The sequence below is a fragment of the Neurospora tetraspora genome (genome assembly GCF_033439725.1).
Source record: "Neurospora tetraspora strain CBS 560.94 chromosome Unknown B0H65scaffold_1, whole genome shotgun sequence".
Classification (NCBI taxonomy): domain Eukaryota; kingdom Fungi; phylum Ascomycota; class Sordariomycetes; order Sordariales; family Sordariaceae; genus Neurospora; species Neurospora tetraspora.
The window spans coordinates 1,097,840-1,114,368 of NW_026944383.1; the positions used below are offsets into that span (position 1 = coordinate 1,097,840).

The following is a 16,529-nucleotide window of genomic DNA, read 5'->3' on the forward strand; positions in this document are numbered from 1 at the left end:
TTAAGAATGAAGTTTGGAGGTTTCGTCTTGCGTAGGTGAACAAGGGAAGCTATCAAGCTGTTAGTTGCTTGGAAGAAGTGGCAGCGGGGCAGGCTGTTGATAGATAAGGTTCACGGACAATGTAGATGAGATCTGGCGGAGACAATGACGTTCTGGGATTTAGAGAAAGAGAGATTCTCACAAACTAGATAGCTTCACAAGTTGCCTCCTCGAGTGGCTACCTCGGGTATTTTTTTCAGCTGATATCCAACAAGAGGCACAAACACGGCAAGCTATCAAACAGGAGGAGGCAGCTCCGGTGACCCCGCAAGCTATCAAACAGGAGGAGGCGGTTGTTGCTGATCCAAAAATGGATCCGAGAATCGGCGATTGTAATACGCAGGGCAGAGACACACAGAACGGTACATCGTGTTATCATGCCTCAGCTGCTCCACCGCAACCACGGATTTGCAGTGTGTCCTTCCCTTCAAGCCATGGCGGCTGTCAGCTGGTCCGTGACGTTTGATAAGCATCGCAAACTCACTGGTGAGTTTCTGTGTTTCTGTTTGTCAACTCTCAACCCCAAGCGCCAGTTAGCCAGCAAGGTATGGATGGGACCTACTCAGGAGAATGAGGGGTGATGGGTCCTTGGTATGGGAAGCCCCGCCGCCCTTAGCTTCGTGGGGGGTTACGTAACGGACTCGAGTAAATGGAATCGTGGACATTCCTGGCGTCATGGTACGGTTTCACAAACTGTCTTGGTTTCGGTGGCATTTTGAACACATTTGTCTATGAACTTTCATCTCGAGTGTCGGAGATGGCTTTCATCGCATATGAGAAAAGTAATGACATGTTCTGGAAGGCCCAGTCGGTCAGTTTCAAAACACCAGAGGGCTTGATCAGCTGCTCAAAGGCGGGGTTGCCAGTACTCACCGATGACGGAGCTGTCTTGGAGAGATGGCTGTTGTGACACAGTGAGCTTATCGTCGAGTGCCGGCTGCGAGTAGTATACGGGAAAAGGTCTTCGATAAGATCGAGAATCGCATGATGAGATGATATCTTGCATTTGGAAGGTCACGGTCATGGTGACCCTCAAGATGTACAGTTCGTTGCGCACTGTCCCGTCCAAGTGAAAGCCGAGAAAGTCAAGGTATAACCCTGGTGAAGAAGCTTAGAAGCTGAAGCAGTGACGTAGTGTCTCTTCAATGATGAATGTGATTGGCTGCTTTTCCGGTCGTTCCTGTCCGATAAGCTTATCGGTTCTCAAACGCACACTGTGCAGCGACCCGGTTGCAGTTCAGGAACCACTGCAGGGCCCCTCGAGGTGATCGTCATCATCCCATCCGCCGTTGTGTTTCGTCTGGTTCAACAGAAACTAGGAGCAACCTAAAGACAAAGCACAATACAACATCTTCCTACACCGACGGCGAGGCTTCTTTTGCAAGCGCACCGCTCTCAGACTCTCTCCTCAAACACTTGATCACCGCTTCGATTCCCGAACTTGTCCTTGAGCTTCTCCGTACCTCCTCCCTTGAAAGATAGAACGTCGCCGATATTCAAAATGGCTCCGAACGGCAACGATAGCAAGGAGATAACGGCGTCACAACTCCCCGACCTGCTCGCCAATGACAACTCGGTCAAACTCGCCGGTGTCGATGTCGACGGTCAGCTGCGCGGCAAGCTTGTATCCAAGAAGAAGTTCCTCTCCATTGCCGAGTCAGGTTTCGGCTTCTGCTCTGTCATCTTCGGGTGGGATATGCACGATCAGACATACATAAAAGAGCTGAAGGTCAGCAACAAGGAAAACGGATACAGAGACATCATTGCTATCCCAGATCTGAACAGCTTCCGGCGCATCCCATGGGAGAACAATGTGCCCTTCTTCTTGATCAGCTTCCATGACCCTGACACCATGGAGCCCGTGTCGGCTTGCCCGCGTGGTCTGCTGAGGAAACAGTTGGCAAAGCTGGGTGAGAAGGGATATGGGGCTATGGCTGGAGGTAGGTACTCTTGGGCAACAAGATATTGCAGAACCGGGGCTAACTAAAGCCACGACAACAGCCGAGTACGAATTCTTCCAGTTCCGAGCGCCGTCAGAAAGTGCTTCCGATTCAACAGCGTCGTACCTGAAAGAGAATCCTCCTCATTCACTACCATCCCTGACTGAGGGCATGTTTGGCTACAGTTTGACACGACCGGTCCACAACAAGGATTACTACTACGATATCTTCAACACATGCGAACAGTTCCAGTGCAACATTGAAGGCTGGCATACCGAGAGTGGACCGGGTGTATTTGAGGCTGCGCTCGAGTTCGGTGAAGTTAAGCAGATGGCCGACCGTGCGAGCTTGTTCAAGTACGCATCATCTCCCCTTTACTTCCCATGTACACACTTTCCAGGTTATTTCTAACACAGGTATCTCAGATATGTTGTCAAGTCGGTGGCCACGAAATACGGAATCACTCCTTGCTTTATGGCCAAGCCCAAGCAAGGCCTCCCTGGAAACAGCGGACATATGCACATATCGATCGTCGACAAAGATGGCAAGAATCTTCTGGCTCGCGAAGAAGCCGATCCCAACGCTCCATATCCCGATGTGGCCTATCTCTCCGACCTGGGCAGACATTTCCTTGCCGGAATCCTCGAAGGTCTACCAGATGTCATGCCCATGGTTGCCCCAACCATCAACAGCTACAAGCGGCTTGTTGAAAACTTCTGGGCACCTGTAACCGTCTCATGGGGTCTGGAGCACCGTGCCGCTTCGATCAGACTTATCGGTCCTCCGGGCTCCAAGGCTGGTGCGACCCGCTTCGAAGTTCGCGTCCCTGGTGCGGATGCCAACCCGTTCTACGTTCTGTCTGCCGTGCTAGCATTGGGCTGGCGCGGTGTAGAGAAGAAGCTTGAGATTCCTTGCCCGCCGCTAGGCAAGGGAGAGCAGGTTGGCGGAGAGACGGATGCCGGTGCTAGGTTGGCCAAGAGTCTGAAGCAGGCCACCGAGCGGTTTATGAGCAAGGATAGTATCGCGAGGGAAGTGTTTGGAGACGAGTTTGTGGACCATTTTGGAGGGACGAGAGAGCATGAGATCCGGCTCTGGGATGAGGCCGTCACGGACTGGTAAGTCACTACACTCCTTTTCTATCGCTGCTTTCATGGATGACAGTTTGAAGACAAGATGCTAACAGTTTGAACAGGGAGATGAAGAGGTATATCGAGACCGTCTAAACTACCGAACGCTTTCCTTTGTTCTAGTCATGAGTCACGACTAATGAACTTTGCGGCTTCCTGTTCTTGGGTTGTAATGCGCTGGAGTCATTTTTGAAGTTGGATAGCTTTATTCGCATCTTTAAACAGTTTAATGCGATACCCAGTTATGTCTTTGATGTTCTTTGGTTCTCCCGGATGGAAGCGCCTTTTTGTTCTATATCTTACACCACTTCGTCCACCATACTCCAGCCCAGCTGCCGAACCTGCCTCGCTTCCTTCCATCCCATCCCATCCCATCCCATCCCATCCCAAACCAGATCAGACCGCCTATACGGGTATATGATTGACCCGATTGGCACCTTCTTTCACCAACAACCACTTGGTCGAGTGGCGTAACGGTCTACCGTCCTAACACCTCAAACACCCCCGAAAAAAATACCTGTCGGTTCGGAAACGATGATGTATATTCAAGTAACCCAAAGAGCAGTTCCACATCGTAGGCCGCGTCCTATATCAAGGATCTGTTAGTATCTGCAGCGACAGAAGAAGGTAATCACAAATAATAATGAAAAAGATTGAGGTGTTTCGACGGTTCCTGAGATGCCACTCGAATGAGCGGTTGTTGGTCTTTTTTTGTATCTTCTTTGTAGCTTTTTGTACTTTCTTCGGAGGTGGATGGGATGAACAGGTTGAGTGGAGGAGGTGGTGCGTTCGAACCACGGTGGTTCTTTTTTTTTCTACCTTTCACGGCAACACTTTCTTTGACGAACTCTACTCGGGTCACTCATTCTTCTAGTTCAAATCAGACTTTGTCAAGCGGCGCCGAGTCAAATTAAGGCTAGCAGTGGTCATGGCTCTCTTTTTTTTGGGTCCCGACTGCGGCATGCAACCCTCAGTCCTCACGCCTCACTTACGGGTGCGGCTTGGATAAGGTAGGACGGCGGCGCGGATGCGAATTGGTGGCGATGGTGATGGCCTAACAAACTCCAGTCTGTCGGTATTTGCGGTCGCACACTCTTTCTGTGTCATGTCGTGTAATGCTCTCAACTTGAAGGAAATCATGGGTCACGGAAGTGGGATTCTATAAAATGAAGGAGGAGTGATTGAGGGTTCCTTAGTTGCCCATTGGTCTAAGTGTCATCCAATATTATGTGTACATACTACCTACATCACAAGTAAAGCAGGCGTTTGTCCTTGGATGTGTGAATGATGTGAATCTTATCTTAAAGTTCTCAGTTAAGTTGCAAAACATAACATGCGAAGGGTAGGTAACATGGAACAGCTTTTTTAGTCGTGACAGTGCATGGTTTAGAGTCTTAGTTGTGAATCTCGCGGCGAGTCGGAAAATGGGCAGATGTTGCTTGTAGGTAAGTGCATTCATTCTAAGACGAATTGTTTCCAAATTTTAGCACCACAAGCGGTAGGTAGTCAGATAATGAAGAGTGAAGAGTGGCCAGGCACCATCCTCCAGAGTAGCATGGTGTTCGTTGTCTTCTTGCTTCTCCCGCGAGTCTCGAAGTCGACGGAGGGAAGGCAAAAGGCCGGGAACACTCTGGAATACCGACTGAGACGAAACTACCTCAAATCACTGTCTGTCTGTCTTAAGGAACCATCCCGAGGGGGCTGTGAGTTGTGACGTTCGAGAAAGGAGTCACGGCATCCATAATGTGTGACGTCGGGTTTTCTTTATGTGTGACACCTAGTGTATCACTCTCACCACTTCTCTCACGACTTCACTTCTCCCGCTATATCTCTGACCAGAGGCGCGCCACTGCCACTGCCTAAGTAGTTGCAGGAGGGTTTTTCTGCTGTTGGTGGTGGTGAGAATGAGCGGATGGTAAGTATAGACCCTGATGTCAGATCATCGGAGTAAGAGTAAGTGTAGCACTACCGAAAGTTCGATAGGACGTCGACTGAGGGTTATGGCGCCGTGATAAGAGTCAAGAACGATGCTTGTCTCTTTGGGGTACGAGCATTGCAACATTGCCCTTGAGAGTCTACAGGCAGGTAGGGCAATGAGCATATTGTGTTATCATTGAGACATTCGTTTCCAACGTGGACGTATAGTTCAGCATTGGAAAGCAAGTCAAGAAAGATGAGGCTTTCCTCATTCCTCATCTTACAACTTTCGTGGGAATCAAGTCAACAAGTAGTCCAAGGTTGTTCGGTGAATCGGCAAGTTCGGTGTATAGAGAATCCCTGTCGTCGTCGTCAAGACCATCATCTTGATCAGCGAGGTATTTTTGGCAGAAGCCGAAGCAAAAGGACGAAGGATTCTCTGCCTTGCTGGGCTACAGGGCTACCATTACGGGCAGGAGAAGGGGAGAAAGGGCTTGGAAGGCTAATTTCCCCCAATAGCGGCTGCCTGCTGCGGCTGGGAAAGGATGATTGTGATGCCGTTTTTTGAGCCACACATCGTCAGCACTAAAAAAGGGCGGACTGGTGAGAGTGGGCGGAAAATAGCCAACCGAAGAGAAGGAAATCATGAAAAAGCTAGAAGGGGGGAGGGGTGTTGTCAGAAACTTCTGAAGGAATCCTCTTCTTTTTCTTTTCCCCTCTCTGACACACCATCTGTCACCAATGGCTTTTGCGAGATTCTGCATTTTGTCCGATCCAAGATGCGATAACCGCTCTTTTGTAGCAGCGCATGTTGGATACCGGCTAGCACCCGTTCAGCGGTCTGCAGCTGAAAGATGGATGATGTAGATTTGAAGACCGGTTCTGGATATTTCCAAGCAATAACGCACCTGAATGCGCGAAGTTGTGCAAAGATGGGAAATGTTGCGGGAGTTGAAAAGCGGTGCCGTGGTTGTGCACAAAGTTTCGGATTTTGGATGCAACGATGGACCCTGATCGAGGGACCCACATTTTCATTGGCGCCCAAGCTCCGATTCTTGGCAGTCTTACGAGTGGAACCCTCTACGGCAGCGCCAAGCCCATGGTCAACTTTCTCTCTTTTTCTTCTGCAACGACACTCCGTCGAGGGACTCGCCCAATGATCAACCCCAACAATATCGATAACGTTTTGGAACCCCAGACATCTCGGCGAGTTCTATCAACTTTACCAGAGTTCACAAGAGAAATCCAGGCGGTGATTCCAGGTCCTGACTCTTGATGGACTTGACAGACAACCGCGACTCAACGCGCTTGACGCGCTCTCCTACTTGTCCTCGCAGTAATGTCCATACCTAGCCGCGGGAATTAAGCCTTTTTATGGGGAGGGATTACTGAGCGCCCAAGACGATCGATTACACCTATACCAAAACCATTATCGCAATCAACATGGAACCATAGCTGCTTATCATGAGTCACCTCTCTGACCACTACCCAGATGACGCCATATGTTCGCCTTTGTGTACTTGGACCGAAGGGCCTCACGGGCATGCGAAGAGTAGCAGGTAGATGTCTACCTCCGGCTTTCTTCAACTGAGACCTCGGGCAAGTTCAGAAGTTCTCATCTCTTTTCAGCCTCACTTCACCGGGCTGAACAGCATGCGGCGCTTATCTCAAAGGTAGAAAGGCTGCCTCTACCAAGTTATGCTCGCTCGACGACGATTGGCGGCTTGACCGGCATGGCGTTGGGTAGCTTCACTGTGCCGCATGGCAACTCGATCGCAACTGGTCCCATTCCAGTACATTTCCCCTTTGGGTCATGTCCGGCTATCTGATGTTACTGTCACGCTTGTTTAATTAAGGTTTTCCCCAGACCGTTCACTCCACGATACAATGACAAAAGGAGATAAAAACTGCGACCACCCCCCTATCACGGCATTGCCCACTGGCACGGGTGCAACGCTTATCTCTCCCGCCTCCATACAAGTTGGTGGCTGATCAAGATTCGCTGACATGAGATGCTTCATGCTTGACGGGGCTGGAGACACTGGGATTAGCACCCCCAAGTAGATCTTCTCCGGCTTTCTCTGGCAGTGCCCCCTTCTCGTCAACTTCTCCAACGGTGAATCCAAGATCCCGCTTCCCGGGTCCGGTAGCAATCTTGCAACTCCCGAGCGGCCTGCCCGCGCCCCCTGCTAGGGAAAAGCCAAATGGGTGGATTCGCGTGTCCGAAGCGCTGCATACCGGATGGATTTCACCATCCATGAGTGGCTCGTACGAACCACATGAACAACTCACAACGTGTGGTTGAGTTCTACAACAGTCCTTGGACCATCGGATACCGTCCATTTTGGTGCTACACGACATGGCAGTGAAGGATAATTGCATTACCAATGCCGCCACGGAGTCGCCATGCCATACATACGTTCGAGGTTGTGGTGAACTCGGGCATTGGGTCTTCTTGATCGAGACTTCAGTCAAGATCAAGCCAGTCTACAGGCGGAACTATGCACATTGGATGCCTGAATCCAATTCTGAAGACTTGGTCAAGATCACAACTTATATCCAGTAAATTCCGAAGGGATCTGGAGGATCACCAGTCCATCCGAATCCTTCGTCTGCTTGGCCAAGCGCTCGCGAACAGGGGTCCTGACGACGCTAAGACGTGTGGGTCTCTTCATTTTCTCCATTCTTTTTTTCTCTGGAGCAGCTGCTGTTTGGATGGGCGTCAATCTAACACAGCCCTACGAGCCCCGATACGAGTCCCGAATTGTTACTGGCCAGCTGCTACGAGGACAAACGCAGTCTCACCACCTTTGACACCTTTGCCCTACGGGGAGGCTAGGTTATCCAGTACCAGTGAGAATTCACCAGCCACGTTCGGCTCATTGGCTCGGGCATGCTGTTGAGTGTTGACATCTCGGATCAAAGCTTCTCTTCCTTCGCCTCTTGAGTTCAACCAAAGAGCGTCAGGCCTTGACCCTCACCGTATCCACTCATCAATCCCAATGCGCAAAGGCTGTGCCCAACCTACCTGGTGGGTCGCTCCATGCTGACGGGACTCCTCGTTTCTAAACCCGAATAGGCCAACGGAGAATAAGATCTTTTTGCCCATGGCTATCCTCAAGCTTCCAGCTTCGCCCGTAGTTCTGGTGGGCGGAGCACCGATTGGGTTTAGTCAAGCTCTATTTTCTGACCACAGGCACCAAGATCCGCACCCTGTCTTCTCGACATCCATGCTCAAGAGATCTCTTGGTGGCTCTGTTACCCCCCATGTTTGGACCGTAGCTCCATCTTATCGTGGACTTGCACCTCGAATAAATACATTTCACGGCCCAACCTTTGCTTCCATCTTCCTCTTTTCCGCCCCTAGCATCACACTGTTGGTCACTTGTTGACTGTTCGATACCCGCTTGAGATCTGCTTTGGGCAGGGTCAAGCTTCTCTTGTGTTCGCGACTTTCTCTCACAAGCCTTTCCTCCTTACTCTCTAATCGTTTTTTTCCTATCTGAAAAGCTCCTCATTTCACCCGCCCTCGTGGGCGCGATACTCTACACATCATGGCGGCGGTTCTTCTCACACTCGTCCTGGCGACCTTGGTACAAGGTCTCCGGTACGATCCAGACTACGTCGACTACAACCTTAATCAGAATAAGGACGCCGTGAACCCGTTGGACTACTCCGCGCCAAAACGAGATAACTACACAGCGTCCCCAAAGGACTGGCAATTTCCCTTCTACACGCTTTTCCTCGACAGGTTTGCCAACGGCGACCCTACCAATGACAATATCAACGGCACTGTCTATGAGCAAGATCCTACAAGCAACCAGCTGCGGCATGGAGGCGATGTTCAGGGTATCATTGACAGCCTGGACTATATCCAGGGCATGGGAATGAAGGTAAGTGGAAGGAGATGGTAATGGGAATGGCAGTTATACTTATTTTGACACAGGCTATCTACATTGCTGGTTCACCATTTATTAACCTGCCTTGGGGTGTTGACTCCTACTCGGTAAGTGGTCAAGATCCAAAAAGGATCGGGCTCATGGTTTTTCTAACAGTGCCATAGCCCATTGATTTGACTCTCTTGGACATGCATTATGGCACGATCAAGGACTGGCAACGCATGGTGGACGAGATTCACAAGCGTGATATGTATGTCATGATTGACCACACATTCTCGACGTAAGTTTCAAACACCTCCATCCGATTTCCCTGGCAAATGGCTTACAGTGAACTCAGTATGAGCGACCTTCTGGCCTTCAACGGCTTCGAGAACGAAACCGCCCCCTTCACCCTCCAGGAACACAAGGTGCACTACAAGGGTAACCGAGAGTATCTCGACTTTGCGCCATCCAACGAATACAAGGACAAATGCGAGTATCCCAGATTTTGGGATGAAACGGGAATGCCTGTTGGAGAGGACGTCACCAGCCAGCTTAAAGGTTGCTACGACAGTGATTTCGACCAGTACGGCGACATGGAAGCCTTCGGTGTCCATCCGGACTGGCAACGTTCCTTGGCCAAGTTCGCTAGTGTCCAGGATCGGTTGAGGGAATGGGTACCGTCTGTTCGCCAACGCATCGAGTTATTCTCCTGTCTTTCGATCAGGGTGCTTGACGTTGACGGGTTCCGCTTCGATAAGGCCACACAAGTCACGGTTGATGCTATGGCCGAGCATAACGAAGCCGTCCGCAAGTGTGCCAAAGAACACAACAAAGACAACTTCTTCATGCCCGGCGAAATCACCGGTGGCAACGGCTACGGTGCGATATATATCGGCAGAGGACGGCAAGGGGACCAGAGGCCGAGTTTTCCCCAAGTCATGAATCTGACGACCAAAGAGCTGAGCAAGAACAACAGCCTGGTTATCCGCGACGAGGGCAAAAACGGCCTCGACGCTGCTGCTTTCCATTATTCGGCATACCGCTTTCTTACTAGATTTCTCGGTATGAGCGGAAACTTGGAAGCCGGTTATGACCTGCCGCTCAACTGGGTTCAGATGTGGAACCAGATGATCCTCACCAACGATTTCGTCAACCCTAATACTGGCGTGTTCGACCCACGGCACATGTACGGAACCATGAATCAGGACGTTTTCCGGTGGTCTGGCATCAAGCAGGGTACACAGAGGATGCTTCTCGGTCTGTTCATTATGACTCTGCACATGCCCGGTATTCCGTTGGTCTTCTATGGCGAGGAGCAGGAATTCTACGTTCTTGACAGTACGGCGGACAACTACCTTTTTGGGCGACAGGCGTTCTCGCCTACCCCCGGTTGGATGCTTCATGGCTGCCATGCCGGAAACAGTACACAGTACATTGGCTGGCCCATTGAATCAGCAAGAACCGGATGCAACGACCCCAAGGTTGCGCTGGATCATCGTGACCCATCGGCCCCGGTCCGCAACATCATGAAGTCGATGTACCACATGCGCGAGAAGTATGAGACTTTCCGTGAAGCATGGCTCCTGCAAACCCTTAGTTCGAAGATTAGGACTGTGACGCTCGAAGGTAGCACCACAAGCACCGAGTTCGGAATTTGGTCCGTTGCACGCGCATTTTATCCTGGGGTTCAAAAGGAATTATATCCAGCTGAACCCGTCTGGCTTGTTTATCACAACGAGGAAAAGGAAACCGAGTATACATTCGACTGCTCCAAGAAGGACAAGGACTTCGTCTCTCCATTCGATGCTGGAGCGACGATCAAGAACTTGTTCTACCCATATGACGAGATCAAACTGGAGAAATCCTCTCAGAGTTTAGGATTCGCTAATTCCCATGCTGTGAGCGGCTGCCTCAGCAATGTCACTATGGCACCCTTCGAATTCCGAGCCTACGTACTCAAGGATGATTGGGAGTCGCCCCCGCCTATGATCACCAAGTTCACTCCTGGCCATGACGCTTCTGTCGAGTCTCATGGAGACGGAATGGTCAATATCACACTGGAGTTCTCGGAGGAAATGGACTGTGAGGAGGTCTTCAAGTCGATCTCCTTCAACTCGACAACCGAAGAGAAGGCCGATATCAAGATCGATAAACACCAGTGCGAAAATATCAAGGCCAGCTTCATCGTCGAATACGTCGGCGCCATCCCCTCGACCTGGAGGTTCAACGCCACCTTGTCAAACGTCAAGGACGGAATTCACAGAATCACCGTGAAGGGTCCCATGTCCGGTCGCAATGTCAGCACGGGCGCCACTGATCACTTCCTCCTCCGCGTCGGTTCATCCAACAACCCGGTTGTTTATCCCATGAACGCCAACTATTCGAAGACGCTAGTGACGAAAGAGGGCAGTGATCTCTTCGTCAACCACGCCGCGGCTGGTGCCGATAAGTGGCGCTATTCGACCAACTGGGGCTCTACCTGGAGCAACTGGACCGAGTACAAGGGAGGCAAGGAGAAAATTGACAAGCTGGATTGGGTTGGAACCAAGAGACAGGAATGGGATGGTGACCATGTCATGGTTCAGTACTGGTCCAAGCTGCTGGGTAGCGCCTCGTTCGTCCAGTCTGGTGACAGCAAAGACACCAAGGCGCGCCGCTTCCCGCATCTTTTCGCCCAAGGTCTCTTTAACAAGTTCGGCTTCGATGCTGGTGTCAAGAATGAGCTGAAGCAGGTTGGCGACGGGCTGTGGGAGGGTCACGTGATGGATGAGTGGCCTACATACTTCCAGCTTAATGTATGGGGCATGAATCCCGACCAGAAGCCTGACGCCGGTTGGGTGCTTGGCGATGTGGATGGAGATGGGGTCCTTGATCGTATGCCGCCTACATCTTTGGCAATGAACGTGATCAACGCTACGGAACCGCCACCGATGCCTGCGCTCTCCTGGAAGCTTGTCTTCAACGATGCGCTGCTCACTTTCCGCATGGAGCCCCAGGGAAACATGTGGATTCAGATCATCATGTTCATCCTGCTGGCTTCACTCCCCATTGTTGGCGGTCTCACTGCCGTCTGGATTTTCATGGGCTCCTTCTACAAGGTCAAGGTCAACAAGGTCGGCTTCAAGCGCCGCGGTCGCTCACCTCTACGCGACATTGGCAAGCGCATCAGCAGTACCGTTTCCTTCGAGAATTTCCGTCACAAGGACGTGGGCGATACGGAGCTCGCTGTCGTCCCTGGCAAGCGCAGAAAGGTCATCATTGCCACCATGGAATACAATATCGACGACTGGAACATCAAGATCAAGATTGGCGGTCTCGGCGTCATGGCCCAGCTCATGGGCAAGGCGCTGGAGCACCAAGACCTAATCTGGGTTGTGCCCTGCGTCGGTGGCATCGACTACCCGATCGACCAGCGCGCTGAGCCAATGTACGTGCCCATCATGGGCAAGGAGTACGAAATCGAAGTGCAGTACCACCAGGTTCAGAATATCACGTACGTGCTGCTCGACGCGCCCATCTTCCGCACCCAGTCCAAGGCCGACCCCTACCCGCCGCGCATGGACGACATGGACTCGGCCATCTACTATGCTGCTTGGAACTACTGCATTGCTGAGGCCATTCGTCGGTTTAACCCGGACATGTACCACATCAACGATTATCACGGTGCGGCGGCGCCGTTGTATCTGCTTCCTGAACGCACCATCCCTTGCGCTCTTTCTCTTCACAATGCTGAGTTCCAAGGCATGTGGCCTATGCGCACGCCTGAGGAGTCTAAGGAGGTGTGCGAGGTGTTCAACCTGGATCCGGAAGTCGTAAAGGAGTATGTTCAGTTCGGATCGGTCTTCAACCTCCTCCACGCCGGAGCAAGCTATCTGCGTGTCCACCAAAAGGGCTTTGGTGCCGTGGGCGTCTCGAAGAAGTATGGCGACCGCTCTTACGCCCGCTACCCTATCTTCTGGGGTCTGTCCAAGATCGGCCAGCTGCCTAATCCTGACCCGAGCGACACGGCCGAGTGGAGCAGAGACGAGCAGGTCCAGGAGAAGGACGTCGTTGTCGATCTCGAGGCCGAGGCCAAGCGTGGTGATCTCAGAAGACAGGCTCAGGAGTGGGCTGGATTGGAAGTCAACCCGGATGCGGAGCTCTTCGTCTTCGTCGGCAGATGGTCGCTCCAGAAGGGCGTCGATCTTATCGCTGACATTTTCCCGTCCATCCTGGAGAAATATCCTACCACCCAGCTCATTTGCGTCGGCCCGGTTATCGATCTGTATGGCAAGTTCGCGGCGCTCAAATTGGCAAAGCTCATGGAGAAGTATCCCAAGCGCGTTTACAGCAAGCCCGAGTTTACCGCCCTGCCTCCTTGTATTTTCAGCGGCGCTGAATTTGCTTTGATTCCCTCTCGCGACGAACCGTTTGGTCTGGTTGCTGTTGAGTTTGGTCGCAAGGGCGCGCTCGGCGTTGGTGCCCGCGTCGGTGGCCTTGGACAGATGCCTGGTTTCTGGTACACGATCGAGTCGACCGCTCCTCAGCATCTTATTCAGCAATTCCGTGGAGCCATTGTCGGCGCTTTGGAATGCAAGAAGAAGAACCGTCAGATGATGAGAGCCTGGAGTGCTAAGCAACGTTTCCCTGTCGCTCAATGGGTTGAGGACCTAGATACGCTTCAGACCGAGGCTATTCGCATTCATCACAAGGAAGCCAAGAAGCGGAAGAGAGTCTCCAGTGGCTCCTTGCTCACGGTTCCTTCCAATATTGATCTTAACGGCAATAATACCCAGCGCGATTACTTTGATGATGCAGTCTCGACTCCTGCGGGCGCACGATCCCGAGCGGCATCCACTTCTTCGACTCCGGGGCCTCAAGACAGTGCAACACATCACAGACGAACCCCCTCCAACCCCTTTGATGATGACATCCCTAGCATTGCCGCGTCCCCGCCTCCTGGGGCTCCCGGATCTCCTCCTACCGTTAACGTGTATCATTCCGACCATGATGGTGAAGATGGAGCCGATGAACCCCTCATGCCTCCCCTCATGCCTCCGAACCCCCTATTCCTTAACCCGTCCGCGAGTTCGTCAGTTACGGATGTCCCCTCTATCGCAGGTAATGCCTTCGGCCAAGCGGGTGACCGCGGCAGTGTCGACACCTTCGCGATGCGCATGATGTCTCCCGATGGCTCCGAGACCCGTCCTCAAGCCTTTGGTATGCTCAACCCACAAGCTCGTCCCGGTGCTTCAGGTCTCTACCAAGCCCGCAACCGCAACAGCTCGCGTCTCTCTGTCATTGATGTCGTTGGTGACAGGCAGGACTTCCGCTTGCAGAAGGTTGATCCCTTCTTCACTGATGCGAATGGCCAGTATTACCGCGAGTTCGAGAGCAAGCTCAACGGCCTCACGGCAAAGAACTCGGAAACTGAACTCTGTATCGAGGACTACCTCAAGGAAAGCGAAAAGGAGTGGTTCAAGCAATTCAGAAACGCCAAACTGGGCCGTAGCCGCAGTCCGAGCCGCTCTCGGAGCCCCATGCCAGGCTTGAAGATCAAGAAGACCAGACACGCGAGCATTGCCAGCGTCCAGAGCATTTCGCCTTCCGAAGACGGGTCACTCAGTAACGAGGAACGCAACAACAACAACAATGAGGGTGTCGGTCACCATCGCGACGACCAATTCCTGCTCGGCGAAGGGTACAGGCCGCCCACTGGCTTAAAGAAGCTGCTCTCCATCCGCCTCGGCGACTGGCCTATCTACTCCTTCATCATCGCCCTTGGCCAGATTCTCGCTGCCAACACGTATCAGATCGTTCTTCTCGCTGGCGAATCCTCACAAACGACTACGTCACTTTATATCGTTGCGGGCACGTATGCCCTCGGCTCCCTTCTCTGGTGGTTCATGTTCCGCCGCCTCCCGGCCCTGTACTCGCTCTCGCTGCCCTGGCTCTTCTATGGTCTGGCATTCATGCTTCTGGGCGTAACGCCGTTCATGCCTGAACACGTCCGTTTCCCAGTTCAGAATACTGCGTCGGCATTGTACGCCGCTGGTGCATCAAGCGGATCCTTGTTCTTTGCCATGAACTTTGGTGATGAAGGTAAGACTTCTTTTCTCCCGGTATCCTCCAAGAAAATGTACCCATGCTAACATGTCCTTCAGGTGGCGTCCCCATAATGACCTGGATCTTCCGCGCCGCCATCATCCAAGGCATCCAACAAGTCTACGTCCTCGCCCTCTGGTACTGGGGCAGTCTTCTCACCGCGCAAACCCCCACCGGTTCTCCCCACGTCGGTGTCTGGATCGCCAACAAAGTCCCCGTGGTCCTCGTCATCACCGTCCCCATCGCCCTCATCCTCTGGTCCCTCGGCGTAATCTCCTTCATCGGTCTACCCGATTACTACCGCCAACAACCCGACACGATCCCCTCCTTCTACAAATCTCTCCTGCGCCGCCACATCGTGCCCTGGTTTTTGTTGATGGTCGTCATCCAGAACTACTTCCTCTCGGCCCCCTACGGGCGCACCTGGGAGTTTTTGTTTTACTCGAGGGCCGTCCCCGGCTGGGCCATCTTGCTTCTCGCCATCGGCTTCTTCGTCGGCCTCTGGTGCTTGCTGCTCTGGCTATTCGCCTACTTCACCAAAACCCACCCGTGGATCGTCCCGCTCTTCGCCATCGGCTTGGGAGCCCCGCGCTGGGCGCAGATGTTGTGGGCCACCAGCGGAATCGGGCTCTATCTCCCCTGGTGCGGCTCGGTTGCTCTTTCAGCGATCATCTCCCGCTGCTTGTGGCTGTGGTTAGGGCTCCTGGATACGGTGCAGGGTGTCGGACTGGGTATGGTTTTGTTGCTGACGCTCACGCGGCAGCATGTGGCTGCCACGCTTATCGGGGCGCAGTTTTTGGGGGCGGTGTTTACCATGTTGGCGAGGGCGACGGCGCCGGATAAGGATGGGCCGGGAGATGTCTTCCCGGATTTTAGTGGCGGGGCAATGCCCGGGTTGGGGAGGCCGTGGTTTTGGGTTGTGTTGGGACTGCAGTTGGTGTTGCCCGTGGGGTTCTTCAAGTTCTTTAGGAAGGAGCAGGTTGCTAAGCCTTGAGTGTGTGTGGATGTATGTCAAAGTGAAGAAGATGAAGAAGAAGGAGAAGGGATGAAGGGGAATGAATGAATGAATGGGGTTGTTGGGGTGAAACTGAATGACGGGAAGGAAAAGAGATATGATACGATACGGTGGGATTCGATTGGATTGGATTTTACAAACTACTAACGACTGGACTGGATTGGATGTAACGGAAGTATGGCTAAAAGGGTGTCTCGTTGGATGAAATTGTTTTGATATCCTTTGTTTGAACAAGTATTTTTCGTTTGGTTATATATACCTTGGCATATACCCCCCCTTCCCAGTCACTAAAGGATTTTGGCTCGGAGGACTAGGTGTTTTTGAGCGCCTTCAATCTTTAAGGCTTACTTACTAGCTGCTCCAAAGTTTCCTCCTCTTTATGCGTTTGTGAAACCTGCCTGTCCCAACAGTTTGAGAAGAGAGTGGCAAGATGGATGGATGGAGGAGGAAGGTTGGATGGACAGCCTTCACATCGGTAACAATAGACTGAGTGACCTGCCAGCGTCGCATTACCTAGTTTATAGAC

The 16,529-nt window shown here is 52.3% G+C and overlaps 3 protein-coding genes across 3 annotated transcripts; all 3 read left to right on the forward strand.

Annotated features, from left to right (window-relative positions):
- The first annotated feature begins 1,179 nt into the window (after positions 1-1,179).
- B0H65DRAFT_448219 (putative glutamine synthetase) lies at positions 1,180-3,553 on the forward strand. Its single transcript, XM_062825894.1, has 4 exons — positions 1,180-1,979; positions 2,041-2,335; positions 2,405-3,094; positions 3,172-3,553. The coding sequence occupies exons 1-4, from the start codon at positions 1,541-1,543 to the stop codon at positions 3,200-3,202; spliced, it is 1,455 nt and encodes a 484-aa protein (XP_062685765.1). The 5' UTR covers positions 1,180-1,540; the 3' UTR covers positions 3,203-3,553.
- A 4,475-nt stretch (positions 3,554-8,028) lies between these two features.
- On the forward strand, positions 8,029-8,496 carry B0H65DRAFT_11058 (uncharacterized protein). The gene has a single exon (XM_062820570.1). The coding sequence runs from the start codon at positions 8,131-8,133 to the stop codon at positions 8,413-8,415; it is 285 nt and encodes a 94-aa protein (XP_062685766.1). The 5' UTR covers positions 8,029-8,130; the 3' UTR covers positions 8,416-8,496.
- On the forward strand, positions 8,497-16,397 carry B0H65DRAFT_11066 (putative cell wall alpha-1, 3-glucan synthase). Its single transcript, XM_062820572.1, has 5 exons — positions 8,497-8,916; positions 8,970-9,029; positions 9,087-9,202; positions 9,260-14,985; positions 15,048-16,397. Exons 1-5 carry the CDS (start codon positions 8,578-8,580, stop codon positions 15,980-15,982), a joined length of 7,176 nt encoding a protein of 2,391 aa, XP_062685767.1. The 5' UTR covers positions 8,497-8,577; the 3' UTR covers positions 15,983-16,397.
- Positions 16,398-16,529: the final 132 nt, after the last annotated feature.